Genomic DNA, 15,287 nt, shown 5'->3' with positions numbered 1-15,287 from the left:
GAGTTCTCCTTATTGGATGTGAAAGATGGTGGGAAAAATTCTTTTGAGAGAAAAGAGTAATTTTGCAGTTACATAGAAATGCAATTAAGAAAGGATGTTGCAGTAAACACAAGAAAAATAGAAGGGAATACATGAAATAAAAAAAATCTTAATAATTAAAATTAATACATCTCCAATATTCTTACCATTTTAGAAGCATTAACAAGGAAAGAAGTTTGATATATGCATTGTTCAGAAGCTCTTTCTACTCACCTTGGGACACTTCTCCTGCATGTAAATCAGGAGAGACATGTTTAGACCAAAGTTCCATAGACACAGCCAGTGCTGATGGAAGGTCATTGTCTAAAATTTCAGCAGGAAACACTTCAGCCACTTCACTGAGAATTTTCTTGCTTTGGGGCACGGTAGGTAAACAGGTGATATTGTTTATTCCATCAACACAAAGAAACCCAGTGGAGCAGGACTGTATGAGACAATCATTGTAATTAAGCTCACAGCTTCGTCCCTGAAAGAGAGTTTTCAAAAAAAGGACATTTTTTGAAGACAATTTACATTTCATAGTGACGTTAGTTACAATTATTGCTTTCTTTTGATTCTAAAATATTTTTTGCTTATATTAAACTGTTTACACTTTCAAAAGGAAATACCACGTGGAAAATATTCCTTAACTAATATAATAGTATAGTTGCATATTTTAAATTTTAACTGAGTAACATTTTGACTCTGAGTATCAAGAAAATAATTTCTCTACAGACTTGTAATTGCATAATATCAAAGACAATATTGTTACCAGTATTAAAAACTGGTTAAAATAATGATCTTCATGTAGAATCTAGGTTTGAAAAATACTTTTTACAGAGGACTTAGCTGACTAAAAATCTATGACTTGCTCTGACTTGCAAGCTAATGTTCTTTCCTTTTGTACACTGCAGTCCATTGTTTGTTGTCTGTTGTCACCAAATCTGCACACAGCTCCCTGTTAATACCTTGCATTCACAGATAGCACTTAGAAAAGAAAAAAATATAGTGGCAGTCTCAAATTGGACCAGGCATTCATTTCCTATTTCTTTATCAAGAGTAACAATTCATGGGAAGTCTGAAATATCCTCCCTAGTAATAAAGCAAAAATGATCATATTCAGTGGTCTGTAAAAAAGGCAAGGAATAATTATGTGAATTAAATACATTCTTGAAGTGTGAAATAAATATATTCTGAAGTCAGGCCTGGATTCATTTTATTTTCACTTCTGTTGCAATGAACTAATAGACTACATGAAGGGAGACAGCTAACAGCTATCCTAGAAGGATACTACATATTTGATAACTATTTAAAATATGTACATTTCATCCCTGAAGACATACATCTCTTACAACATATCATCAGGATATTATTTCTAACTGAATCTTCTCCTGCAATTGGGGCACATGTTAAAAAATCCAAGCCTTCTCTAGAGCTCAAAAAGCATGTATTCATTACACACTTTCCTTCAGACAAATACTTAAAAAGTCTTTCATATCTACATAGCTAACTATTTACACAGAACTTGGGACAACTTATATTTTATGAGGTCTCTGTCAACTCTATTACATTAATTTATGATATTAAGAAACAATAGGAGGGACAAGAGAGAGAGAGGAAGAAATGCAGGCATGAGAACTGAAATTACTTTTTTTACGAGTAGTATAAATTATTCGGGTTTTAAAACAGAAGAGGTTAAACTGATGGGTTTTGAGTAATTTTGATACATTCATGTTTGTTTCAATCAACTTCTTAATTTGTTTTGGCAAGCAGACAAGCTATCATGGCATCTTATAAAATCACTCACTGCATCGGTATTCCAAAGCACAAAGGAAAAACAGGCCAATTAATATGTCAGTTCCCATGCATTTCCTTCTTGCTCTTTTCTAATTCCACACATAGAACAAATGATCAGTTTGAGCAGGCTCATAATCGTTCTTAATCCTATAAAACTTATGTTTCATTCTGACTTTCCTGTGACAGATTAGTACATTTTTATGACTACTACATTTAATGGCAAAGAGCATTTGATTACGATTTTATGACTCATAGAAACAAAGCAGATGTGGATAACCTCCAGTGTGCATGAAGGGTACATTAAGTAGCCATAGATAAATTTGATAGCACTGAAAGTGCCTGTAAATGCTTTAACAGTTTCCATGCAGGGGGATGGAATCATTTAGCTTGTGCAGATTTGTATTTTAAAGTAGGTATATATCTATAGATGGTTCCACTTAAAAAGTAAACTCTTATTTCATATACCACTGACTATGCTTTTCTTCTGAAAATTTATGAGAGATTTCACAATCTATGCTTTATGATCCATACTTTGGGTAACAGTACAGACACAGACTACAGAAGATTTACATACAAACTGTAACTGGAGTTCTTTGAATACTTATTTCTCTGTGAGTTTTGCTGTTTCCACTCCATACCTACTCATGCTTAGGAATCAGAACCCATTGGGACCTAACAAATATACCTCTTGAGGTGTTTAGACCATGCCTTCTTATCCTTGACACTGAAGATAGGTATCTTAAAAATGTTTCTGTGGTGGTTCCCCCACCGTGTTTTCTTACTTTTATATTCCTTCCCAAAACATAGTGGAATTGGAGGCACTGAAGATGGAAAGATGAATAATGGAATAAAAAGCAAAGATGATGCGTCTTAAATTTCAGATTCTTCAAAGGCTTGCTACTTTTCCTTCTGCTCTGCAACATAATGTACAATTAATACTCAAGCTATGTACTAATAGAAAAAGTGCCCCCATGGGTCAAATATCTATCTAGCTCCATCATCAGTGAGCTGTTAATGAATACTTTGGGAAGAAAACAGGAAGAAAACAAGCAGAGCTAGCATCTGGTAACTCACCAAATATACCATTCTAACTTTTGACAATAAGTAAATCAAAGACTCCCTGGGCCAGGATAACATTCAGAAGAGTAATTTGAATAACAATTAATCTATCCTCCTTCTAACCCATTTTTGGGTTTATTTGTACTTCTGGTCTCTACAGTGTCACACAACACTGACTTGTACCAATAAATTTTGCACTAATTGAAAAAATAACTTCTCTAAACAGATTTTAATCTTTCTCTCTGGTGGTTTTATTTGGTATTCAGAAATTTTTTGGGGTGTTTTTGGTGAGACATAAATGGTACAAAAAATTGTGAACCTGATCTTCTCCATTACTATTGTTCATGTAAGATAAGCATGAATATTTAAGGAAAAAATGAGATTATTGTAACGTAAGGATCAAACTGTTTTCTGTATAAAAAGACTATGGCCTTCAATTGATGTATCCTTCATCACTACTTGACATTGTTTTGAAAGCCAATCTGCTTTAGAAGACGAAAAGGCAGCAGTTACCATGCTCTGTGGGAAGTATCAATGTTACCTATACTACTCTGTAAAATCCACCTTTCAAAAATGCTATTAATTTTTATGAGATAGTTTTTTACTTCTCAGGATAGTTTGTCAGTAAATTTAGTCAGATTATTTGCATTGTTCAGATCCATATTTACCTACCAAGCCCTTATGGTAAATACAGACTTTACAAAATTGTAGACAAAGAGTCACTGGGACAGGGAGAAATTCCTGGTGAATTCCTTGAACAAAGCATAAGTCACTTCTCTAATTCTGTTTAGTTCAAGAAGTATATCAACAATTCTGAGCAAGCTTAAAAAGAAAAAGTATTTTCTGTGCAGTGTTGAACAGCCAGGTAAAAGGAAAGATAAGAAAGAATTTCAGCATCTCACCACAAATCCTGGCTTGCAAAAACAGGAATAACCAAAGCTGGGCTCCTTCTGAACACAGATACCATGTATGCAGGGGTTGGATATGCACTCATCAACATCCAACTCACAATGGAGGCCTTCCCATCCTGTCAGAAAAAAAAAAGCAAAGCAAACCCCAAAGAAACTCATTAAAATCTACATCCATTTACTGAGTGTCAATGGAACAAAGGTATGGGTAACTATCATCCATTTTCACATATATGGAGATATATATTATGGGATGAATATGAAATTTTTGGGCTGTGGTTTCTCAGAGTAGAAAAAAGTAAAGGAAAAAAAGTTAAAAAGAGAAACTCTGAGATTATTGTACCAGATCAATGAGGAGGACATTTTCTGAGCAAATACTTTATGTTTGAACTCTATGAGATTCTGTCTTCTCACAGTTCATTAGTCAGATTTCTGGATATTTTATTGATATACATTTCTTACTAAAATCTCCTTTATTAGTAAGTGCACCATAAATTAGAGGCTAAATTCTCATCTTGAAACTGTGTTTTAGGTCATGTAATTTAAGCCTGTCTCGAACTTGCTCCTTGTAGGCTATGTTGAAATGGAATCAGTCCATTTGCTCGGTAAATACAAACCCAGAACTCTGGAAAATATGGCTAGTTAATGAAGAGCACCGACTTTCTGCCATGATATTCCCACTGCGCATTACAGATTTGATTTTTCTCCATTTTACTATTGCTAACAAGCTAAAAAAAACCCCAACAATCCCACAAGCTCCCTAGCAGTCCTTGGCTGCTGCAAATCTAGTTGCCACTGTTCAGACTTTGCCTCAGAGTATGCATCAAATGGATTCACCTGTTACATTCAGTCTTGCTTTAGTTGCCCTGGTAGAAGAGCAGCCTGCCCAGTTAAAGACTTGACCATGAGCCTGCTATTAATTCCAACAGCTGCTGTTGTTGCTTTTGAGCTGTCTGAGGTGCTGTTAGAACACAGTTTACATCTCTCCATGCTGCTTCTGCACCTGAACAGCCTGAAGCTGCAGGCACAGAACCTGAACGTGCATCTATTATTCCAAGGGTATGGACTGCTGCTGGGACAATAGCTGACAAAATTCATGATCCATTACAAAATGCATTTGTCAGAGCTAAATCCATTCCCTTTCCTGGTATCACATGCTGTCACCACATGCTTCACTTTGTTCTCTGGAGGTTTTTGGAAGGCTGCAATCATCTGCCTTGTTCCTATTTCAGTCTTGGTACCATCCCTTTTCCATTTCATTAAATTACAACAAGGAATCTGTTGAGGGGTCTATCAGACTATCTGCCCAGTTGTCTCCCATTGTTGCCTTTATAGACCAAAAAATCCCCAATCCCAGCTCCATATTTCTATAGGTGAAGCTAAGAAGAGAAATATAAGATCTATTATATGTGAACAGTCAAAGCCTGCAAAAAATGCCATTTTTTTTCCCTAGGTATTTCTACTTTTTCTCTCTGGATGATTTTTTTTTCCTAATCCCTTTCTTCAGATGTGCAACTTTGAAAAAAGTTTCTCCTCTCAAAGGTTCCCCTGCCTCTCCAAATTCAACTCTTTTCAGAGCTGTAGCCTTCTCATCTCTTCAGCCATTTTAGAGACTTAAATAACACTGAAAAATACCATATTAATTAAAAAACCTCCTCAAGATATGTAAAAATTATGTATATACTTAATGCATGTGTTTTTTATTCTGTGTTTTTACCTAATGGAAGAGTGATTTACAGATCTTTCACCCCTACTAGCACATGGTATTATTAAAAGGAATATAAAAGAAAGTCAGTCATGCTTGGGTTGGGAGGTATTTAAAACATGTTAGCTGTAGGAGTGAGTTCCAAAGCCCCGAGAACTTTCTCCTACTTATACCAAGAGTGTCCATGTTGCACAGAGACAGCAATCTCAGTTCTTAGCTACTGAGCAATTTTTAAATGTCTAGATTAAAATATCTTTGATGTATCATTTTAATAAGCTTTAAAAATAAGGAAAAAGTGGACTTGGCAATGTATTCTGTGTGAAGCACTTTAATGATTAAAAAAATATATCTTTAAGTTTTTAAGTCATTAATATTGGTGGAGGGGTATATGGCCATATGCAGTACCAGGTGGATATGTAGTACTGAGATTAGGCCATGACTCTGATTTTTTAAGATCAGAAAGATCTTTATTATCACGAATTCTGCATAAAAAAATTTAAAAAAAAATCACTCATTGGTTCATACATCAGAACTATAGTGTTTTTCTGAATTATCAAGTATCTCTTTGACATTAAAAGAAGTTGTTAAAAAATACTAAGCTGTAATCAAAGTAGTCCTACTCATAATTAGCCTTTAGTAAGCCAAAGATACTTAGATTTGTCTTTTATTTCAGAAAATAATTCCTTATTATCAATTAAATAAATTAATAAACTGCCTCATTAAATCTCATTATACACATGCATGTATTTGCTTCAGTATCTTCCATACTTTTTTGAATAAGATCTCTTACATATAGTTTTGTAAGCTGCATTAATTATTCAGAATGAAAAAAAAAGCAAAATATATTAATATTCAATTTGCTATGTGCTTTCTTTTAAATGTAGAACAAGAATGAGTAGAAAGACTCTAGAGAAGTGTAAGATATATATGGTCACTTAACTTCAGGAGAGTTTGCTAACATGTTTTTGCTTGTAAATTGAAACCAAAAATGTGAACATATTTTGGCACAAAGTAACTAGATCAGATATATGGAGATAGCATGGGTTAACAGAATATTAATCATCCAGAATATATCTAAATTATCTCTAAAATAACCAGTAAGAAAACTTGTTCCAGTACTATCACAGAAATCATTCAGCAGTGGAAGTGAGTAAAATAGTAAGTAGATTTAAACTGAAAAATTAGAGTTTCAGGAGCCAGGTACTTAAATATTTCTTAATTTAAGAGTAATTTATGGAGCAAGATCCTACTTATGTATATGGATTAGAAATCCTACTTATGTTGAGAAATGGCTTTTTATTAGCAGACATGACAGGAGATTCTAAGTAGTCCTGAACAGATTAAATTTGTGATTGCATGACAATGCAGACTGACTGTGACCTTTGCTTTTATAAAATTTTGATAAATATTTGTAAAATATTTTGATGAATACTAAATCTCTTATATTTTCATAAACCACTAGACCTGTTTTAGTTGATCTCCGTCAGAATTAGGAAACAGTTCCCACTTTTTAAGCAAGTGCCTTTTTTTCATTCTCTTTATAATATTTTAAAAAATTTCTCTTAATCCCAGCCAGCAGAATAAGCTTGTAATCTTGTATTGTAATACCAATAAGGTATGCCTTACAACATCAGCACTAAAGATAATAATGAAAATCTTAGTTAAAGTCTTCAGAATTTCTTCTCAGTCAATCTCATTCTATAGGTAGTGAAATTATTTTGCTGTTAAGCAGTGACTATTTGACAACTTAGTCAGTAAGTTACATTAGTAAAGATCATAAACAATAAACCTGGGTCTAGATAATACTTCAGACTCCCTCAGTGAGCTGGCTTAATTTGAAGGCTTTCTCATATGGTTACTGGAGTAGTTAATTCTCTTTAGATTTCATTCAAAAATCTTGCCAAAGAGATAGCATTTTTGCAGCTTATAGTTCATATATAACAAAACAGCATGATATGGTTTACCAATTTTCTCACTAGTAACACTGATAATTCAAAACTATCATTGTTTAAGATTGCTCTGTCATATGGCAGTTACCTTGTTGACATTTACAAGTGTATCCATTGATATGATCAGCACAGGTTGAGCCATGTAGACAAGGTGATGAATTACACTCATTAACTTCTATTTCACAAAATTGTCCAGAAAATCCAGCAAGACACCTGAAGAAAACAACATTTCAAAGAGTTATACTATGCATAAACATCATATAAAATAGACCTTGTGTGGAAACAATATGTCTAAAATATGTGCATTAAGAAGACGTCATATATTACTTTCTGTTTCAAGGTATTTTACTGTAACACTTCCAAGCTTCATGTTGTGATACATGCTGATCTTGTAAGGGATTTATGATGGCAAAACCCGTCCAAAAATTTCACATGTGGACCATAATCAAGCATAACAGTCCCAATTAGAGTGCACTGGTTCTATCAAGGTGAATACAAACCTTTCTTTATGTACTCTTGGGAGATTGTCTACTAAAATAATTTAGCTAAGTAACTGCAGCCTATATTTGAAAAAATGCCTGCTGACAACTTTGTACTATCAAATATAAACTACAGCATAAAAGCTAATCTTCAGGACCCAAGCTTTAATTATTATTGTAGGTATAAAATATTTGTTTTCATAAAAAAAAACTCTTCTGTATTTTTGCGGTTGTAAATTCTATGTGATAACTGATATCAAAGTAGTTCCATATGACTTCAACATATAGTTTACAAGACTTACAAGATGTTTAATGAAGTGCAAAAATCCTTCTAATCTCATTATTAAAACATGTCTTTGTGTATATACACACACAGTTTTATGGATATATGCAAATATGTTTTAAAAAACAGGGTCCCATAATGGTATTAATAAAACTTACTCTTTTGAGATGTGTTGTACATGGATATATTTCACATGAGACAATGTTTTCAAAAACTCCTTTTAGTAACTGGGTCATGCACACCTTGTATGTTGTCTTGGGTCTACTGAAAAGCATAAAGGTTTATGTCTCACTTAAGAGGGAGATGAGTACATTAGCAAAGCACCTTTGAGTAAATCCAAGTAGCCATGTCACCTACTCCTCAAGGTGCTACATTGAGTGAATTCAACATTTATAATTAGAATGAGGTACCTGCAGTGCCTATCTTAGCTTTCCAGATTGTGAAGCAAAAGAGGAGGATGGACCATGAAACACATGCATGAGACACCTCCTGAAGGATTATTACACTATGTATCAGGAATTATACTTTGGTTTACTTCTGCTGTGACTATTAGACTATGTTTGTTTCATTTCATATGGAATACACTCTGGGTAATGACAATTTGGAATCTACCAAGAAAATAACAACAGCACACATTTGTCAAAGTCTACATTAACTACAGATGACAGCTATGGCATACTGCTTGGAAAATAAACTGAAACACACACTATTATTTTTCAAATATCTAGTCATAATATATGAGACAAAAAGCATGAAAAATGCTCCTTAGTGAGTGTGCCATAAGCCCACCTGTTTTTTGGTTGAAAAGCATTTAAAAAATTCACTGCGAAGATACAGTTTGGTCCTTTGATCCTATATGTAAATGTCAAAGCCCAGTAGTTAGAACACAACTTCACATGCCCAACATTAATCACCCTAGCACTCTCCTATGCTTGGTGGAATAAGAAATGCAGAGGATGATTCTGCTCATGGAAATCTTAAATAGTTTTCTTCATATACCTTTGTTTTTAGACTGTCTACAGAGCATATTAATGAAAAAGAAATTAAAAGATCAAAAAAAAAAAAACAAATTGAAGGGAGAAAATTTTCCCAGATATGAAAAGGATGGAAACAATATTCTACAAGGGGAAAAAGTAAACTAGACACAGGGAATACTATGCCAGTTTAAATTAAATTTAACTTTAACTTTATGCTTTGGTGCTATTATATGTATTTTATCTTAACAATAAAAAATCATTTACAGAATAAACTGGGAAAAAATGTACAATTATGTAAAATATCTAGACAGAACAACTACATCTATGTGTATCTAATGTGTGTGAGCTTGATATTTTAGTCTGTAAAAGTCAAACATTGAGAAAAGGTCTTTTTAAGAAGTCTCCTGTTGGTGCTTCAGTGGGGCACATTTTTATATGTGTGTATCCTTGCTGAGTAGTAGACACCAGTAAAGACTAGAACAGTCTTTACTGATCTCCTGTGGTCATAACTATTTGGAGCCAGAATGATTAGTGGAGCAGGTTGCTATAACTCCCATGGAGAATCAATAGTATGGAATCAGCTAGATATTGCAGGTTACAGCCTGGATGAACTCTGTGAAATTTCCTACTCAGAAAAGCTTGAGACTTCAGACACTCAAGGCTCTACAAAGCCTTGAAACTTCAGAGATATAAACTATATAACTATGAGATATAAACTACATACTCTCACTGAGGTAGAAAAGTATATATATTTATATATGTGTGTGTACATATAAATGTTTGGCAAAATAACCTATTTTGTACAGCAAGCTTTCCAAATATTTATTAAATTTATAATACCATATAAAGTGATTGTGGCACCACCAGAAATAGAAAAGTTTTGCAAATAGGACTTTGCTTTCAAATTGAATTTTAGATGAAAGGCTTAAACCCATGAAAGCACCTAGATATCCAGTATATTAAATCTTACATATATCAATATATACAAGATGCCATTTTTCCAATGTCAGACAAGCATTCAACTTACAGAATACTTTAGAATACTAAAGTATTCTAATATTAGTAGAATACTACTATTCTAATACTTTGGAAGCATTTAGCATACTGATGTGCTATATTTTTTTTTGGTAAAAACTGAAATATCACAGTATTCAGTTTACCTCTGTTTAAAAAGCATGATGTGATATAAAAAATGCTTCATCACTGCAAAGACAGCCATGCTATTAACTAAATTATTCTGAGCAATTATGAAGCAACTAAAAGTAAGCTAAAACAACAGCTTAGTATCAGCAGCTTTCACAAATTTCCCAAAATTGCAATAAACTTTACACTAATTAAGAGTTTTAATGAAGTTAACTTGTCTTAGGATTTGACAAGCACTCCAATTATTTCTTAGCCTTTTATTCACTCCCACCTTCCTTCATATCTACTCCTCTGTCATGGTTTGACACTGGCACAATGCCAGTGCCCCCATGAAGATACCCTCTCCCTGGTAGCTGCTGTGAGATGTGACCAGGAATAAGCAAAGCAGGCTCTTACTTAGGGAAAAGAGAACCAGAACTTTATTAACTCCTCTACAACTACAGATAAAAAGGAACACACACACACAGGAAAATGAAAACTTCATAAATGCATTTCCTCCTCCCCCCACCAAATTTCCAACACAATACATTTATTCCTCAAATCACCAACTCTCGGTCCAGCAGCACCTTTTAGACAATCAATCCTCAGTTCATCAAGAGGAGAGGAGTCCTTCTTGTACCATGGGCTTCCCCTGGAAACACAGTCGAAGCCTCGTGTGTTTCTGTGTCACTCGTGGCACTGCCTGGAGAACATCTGCCATCGTGACATCTTCCTTTTCATGTCCAGTGCTCTCACCACTGAACACAGACCAGAGCTGCTTCTAGGGTTGTCTTTTAAGGATGCTCTGTCCCGATCCAAAAAAGGCACAGTCTCTCCTTTGGGACACCTGTCCCCACAATCTCTCCTTTGGGACACCTGTCCCCCCCATATTTTTTCACCCCCTGGGGCCGAGGGGCATCAACACTGAACCCTCTTGGTTCTGTGGCCATTGCCTCCCCCTAGAATGCAGTCTCTGTGTCACAAGGAACATGGGTCTGTCCATGGCTATACAAAAAGAGTCCAGCAAAAGCCACTCCATCATCTCTTCCCACTAGGATTCTTCTCTATTCTTCCACTATCTCTCTCTCGCCCAGACCTCTCTCACACTTGCACATTTCTTTCCTCATCTTCCACTCTATCTTCCAGGAGAGGTCAATGTTCTGTAAAGTTCTCATTCTCCAAAAAGGGGTTAAAAGCTCCTACAAGCGGCCGGCTGAACCCCCCCCTCTTCTCCGTCCCAGCCGTGCTGCCGGCACAGGCCCATGTTTATCAAGTCTCAAGGTTACAGTCCCAGGCAGCGGCTCTCTCTCTCTCTCTGTGTCTCTCAGGGGGGGCTGCCCGGTGGCTCCCGGTCTCTCTCTCTCTCTCTCTCTCTCTCTTCCACCCTTCCACCCCGGGCTCAGGCCTACCTCTCTCAGCCACATGGCTTTCCCCTCCCCCTGCCCAGCCAGCAGCTGGGCCGGGGCAGAGACCCAAACTCTTTCCTGCCTGAAACCCAAGAGGACCCTCCCAGGGGAGAGCTCTGCTTTTAACCCCATGTTCTCAGAGGCGTGTCTAATGTCCTAATGGCCAGGTTAAATGCCAATATTAAAGCCTGACTATCCATTGGCCCAAAACACCGCATCCCAAAAAACACATTTCCTGTCAAACCACCACATCCTCTAAAAAAAAAAAAGAAAAGTGTTTTTGTTCTGCCTTTCCACATTCTTACTTCCTTTTTGTCATTTCTTCTAGAACATTAGAAGGGACAGAAACAGTAGAATTTAAATACAAATGATATTAGAAAGTTTAAGTAGGTATGAAATACAGTTCTTGTTGCTATAAATAGCAGTAAACATATCTGAAACACTTTGGAACATATTTCTATGTGTTGTTTGGGATATGAACATTCTACAAAAAAACCCCAGAGGCTTTTAGATAGCTTTCATATGAAGGTATGATCACTGCAAATCTTGTATGTTGATTACCATCTAATAGAAAACAATGTATGTCTTTATAAGTAAATACATATCTAGGTTTATCAGCAAATAGCTCCGAGGGCTTACCTAACAAAGTAAGCTAGTGCACTGGGAAGTCTGAGCTTTTAAACTTACAGGAGGATCAACATAAGATCAATAGTTTTGTTCTGAAAGGCAGCAAAAAAATAGTGCTCATTTGCTGTAAGAATAATGTATTCACAATTTATTTATGACCAGTTATAGGGATGTTGACAAAGATTTTTCTCTTTTCTGTCATTCCCCGCAGATTTTTTTTTCTCCTATAAGATGCTGACATACTGTGGTGCAAATATAATCCCTTTTATGTTGTGCCTTTATATCAATCATTATCAGGAGTAATTATCTTAATTTGAGCATATGCCAAAGCAACAGCTGAACAAAAGACTGAAAAGAGAGAATTAAATGAAGGATTTTGATCTATGACAATTCTTACTACAGTCACAGTAATTTTTTTTCTTTGTTAGTATACTTTCAGCCTCAGAGAAAATCTAAAAAAATCCAAACATCAGCCACATTTTTCTCTACAACATTGATTTATATCCTCTTGTAACTCACTGCTCTTTGAGTCTGTTTTGTATCTCATCATTTGAGTCCATTTTTTAAACCTGTACCCTTTTCCTTCTCTCTCCCTCTCTTTCTTCATCTGCCTTGTGACCTTTTACAGCTTATGAATAATTTGTGTATCAGTGAGATATGAGGTTCAGAAAAAACATGGTTTCTACAACACAGAAGTTTATTAGGTTTATCTGGAGCAATGATTAACAGCAATTGTACTTAGAAGAGAATGTTTATGCTGTAACCTTTACCTGCTTATGTGACTCAGTCAACCTGGTAAAATCAATAAATTTTGTGGACCAGTCCACACTATGAAATTTTTTGGAGACATCAGTTTTTCTTTGTGAGTGTTAACCTTGATGACTTTGTTAATGTTTTGCTAATACCTCCAGGTTAGATAATTAGGATGCTGGGCAGAATAATAGATGAATGTGAAAAGCACATCTCCTGAACAAATGCCTTAGCTAAAATTGTGTTGTAAATGTGCAATCTCTTTTGACATTAGTCATGATTTTTTTTTCTAAATCTGCATTTTCTGTCCAAAATAAATCTAGTTAACTGCTCTACTGTAACAGGCCAGATTTGTCACTGCAAATTTACACTGGATTGCTATACATTATTAACAAGCTATGAAAAGTCACTGGCTAAATGTCATGGACACTGAGATATAGCAGCACCTTGGGATTCATATAGCAAACAGTTTAGTTTTAATCATCTTGGATCACAAGGTGCCTTGACATTTGCAAAGCAACTTTTTCCTTTTTAACTTCCAGTGGAATCACACCTCTATTATCTCAATCATAATTCTTAACTTCAAATGTGATAGAAAGTTTTACTGTCTAAATTAAAGAAGTGAAAAATCGATCAAACATGGACCTTATAATTAATTTAATCGATGTTCATATGCCAGCTTGGAAAGGAAAAAAGGAAGAGCAAGGAAAACCAGATAATTTAACCAGCTTCAGAATTATTAGAGACATTTCCTGTGAAATACGTGACCCTTAGCACTACTGAGGCACGACCTTCATGAGAAGTATTAGCACTGTAACTTCTGCAGAACCTTTCTAATTTTAAAGAAAAAATGAGTAAGAGCACTGATTAATTTTAAATATATCTACCATTATAATATGATTTCTTAAAGCTTTAAATTTTTGGCAGGGGGAATTTTTCTAGAGTGATAAATAAAAAATTCAGTCTTTATTATACTTTACTCTCTAACAGCTAACCTTTTGGATAGTAAATTTCAATTTACTGGAAGCCAATGCATCATTTTTGCCCTTTTAAGTAGGGTTATTCACAGAAAAAAATATAAAAAACCAAACATCATTTTATTTAAGTGATTTTTTCTCTCAAGATATACAAGAACAAACCAAAATCCTGGCCCTATCAACATTAGTTTGAAAAATGAAATATCTGATTTGAAAGTTACAATGTGATGTTCATAAAATTTTGAATGTTCAGATCTTTTTATTTCTTTCAAATTAGTTGCTCTAATTTATGTGTGTTGTTTTTTCTTATCTTACACATCTGCCTGTCTATATTAGCTCAATACACACATAAAAAAATTTTGCCTCATAAATGAATATATATTCATATATATGTGCAGTACTCTCATCAGGTTACACAATGAATGACCACAACAACACATTCCTCATTATCCCTAAACCACCTGGGGAAAGGAGAAAGAAATACAGGAGTTGGGAAAAAGGAGTGAACTTAAGCCTTTACAAAAGAGATTGATGGAAATTGGAGCAAAGATGGTTTATTTTTGGTTTGGTTTTTTTTTTTCTCCTGACCATCCTAGTCTATTTGAAATTGGCAATAAATTAAATTTTCCCCAAGTCAAGACTTTTAGCCTGTAACTACTGTGTTTATTTAGACCTTGGAGTTTCTCCACCTTATTTTCTCTCCCCATCCTACTGAGAAGGAGTGAAAGAGCAGCTGGGTGGCACCTGGTAACTAGCCAAGTTTAAGCCACTATAAGGTTCTATGTTTTTCAATGATTTCTACGTAAGTAGAGAAATTCTCAATTTATTTTCCTACCTCAAGAATTAATTCTGTTTATGACAATTAAGACAAGGCCTCTTCAGGGTTTGCCAGAACCTTGGTAAGGAACCTATCTCAGAAAACACTAATATAACATGAATTTACTCATTAACTGATCTGTACTTAAGACATATTCTGTAAAAACTGAAAAATCAATAAAAAACCTTAAAGCAGAATTATAAAATATAATTCTCACGAGTTATTTTGGTTTGTTTTTTCTTTTATTTCTCACAATATCACAGTTTATTACTATACCATTGAACTTGTTCATTTAAAAATCTATTGGCAGTAGAATCTGTTATAGCATTCTCATTTTATCTGTCAGGTTACTGAAACTTTTGCTGTATTTGTTTCATTAAAAGTGAGATTAATAGCTATGGGCGTGTTACTTT

At 34.7% G+C, this 15,287-nt stretch overlaps 1 protein-coding gene across 1 annotated transcript in view; it reads right to left on the bottom strand.

The window, feature by feature from the left end:
- EYS (eyes shut homolog) overlaps positions 1–15,287 on the bottom strand; it is a 797,164-nt gene that overhangs the window by 414,510 nt on the left and 367,367 nt on the right. The window contains exons 29-31 of the mRNA XM_054514337.1: positions 7,525–7,649; positions 3,777–3,901; positions 253–505 (exon numbers count right to left, since the gene is read on the bottom strand). Of these exons, the coding sequence (XP_054370312.1) occupies positions 253–505; positions 3,777–3,901; positions 7,525–7,649 (503 nt within the window). The remainder of the gene's footprint in view (positions 1–252; positions 506–3,776; positions 3,902–7,524; positions 7,650–15,287) is intronic.

This window comes from Molothrus ater, chromosome 3, assembly GCF_012460135.2.
Source record: "Molothrus ater isolate BHLD 08-10-18 breed brown headed cowbird chromosome 3, BPBGC_Mater_1.1, whole genome shotgun sequence".
Classification (NCBI taxonomy): Eukaryota; Metazoa; Chordata; class Aves; order Passeriformes; family Icteridae; genus Molothrus; species Molothrus ater.
The sequence above is the reverse complement of the archived record's forward strand: the minus strand, read 5'-3'. Positions and strand labels throughout refer to the sequence as shown.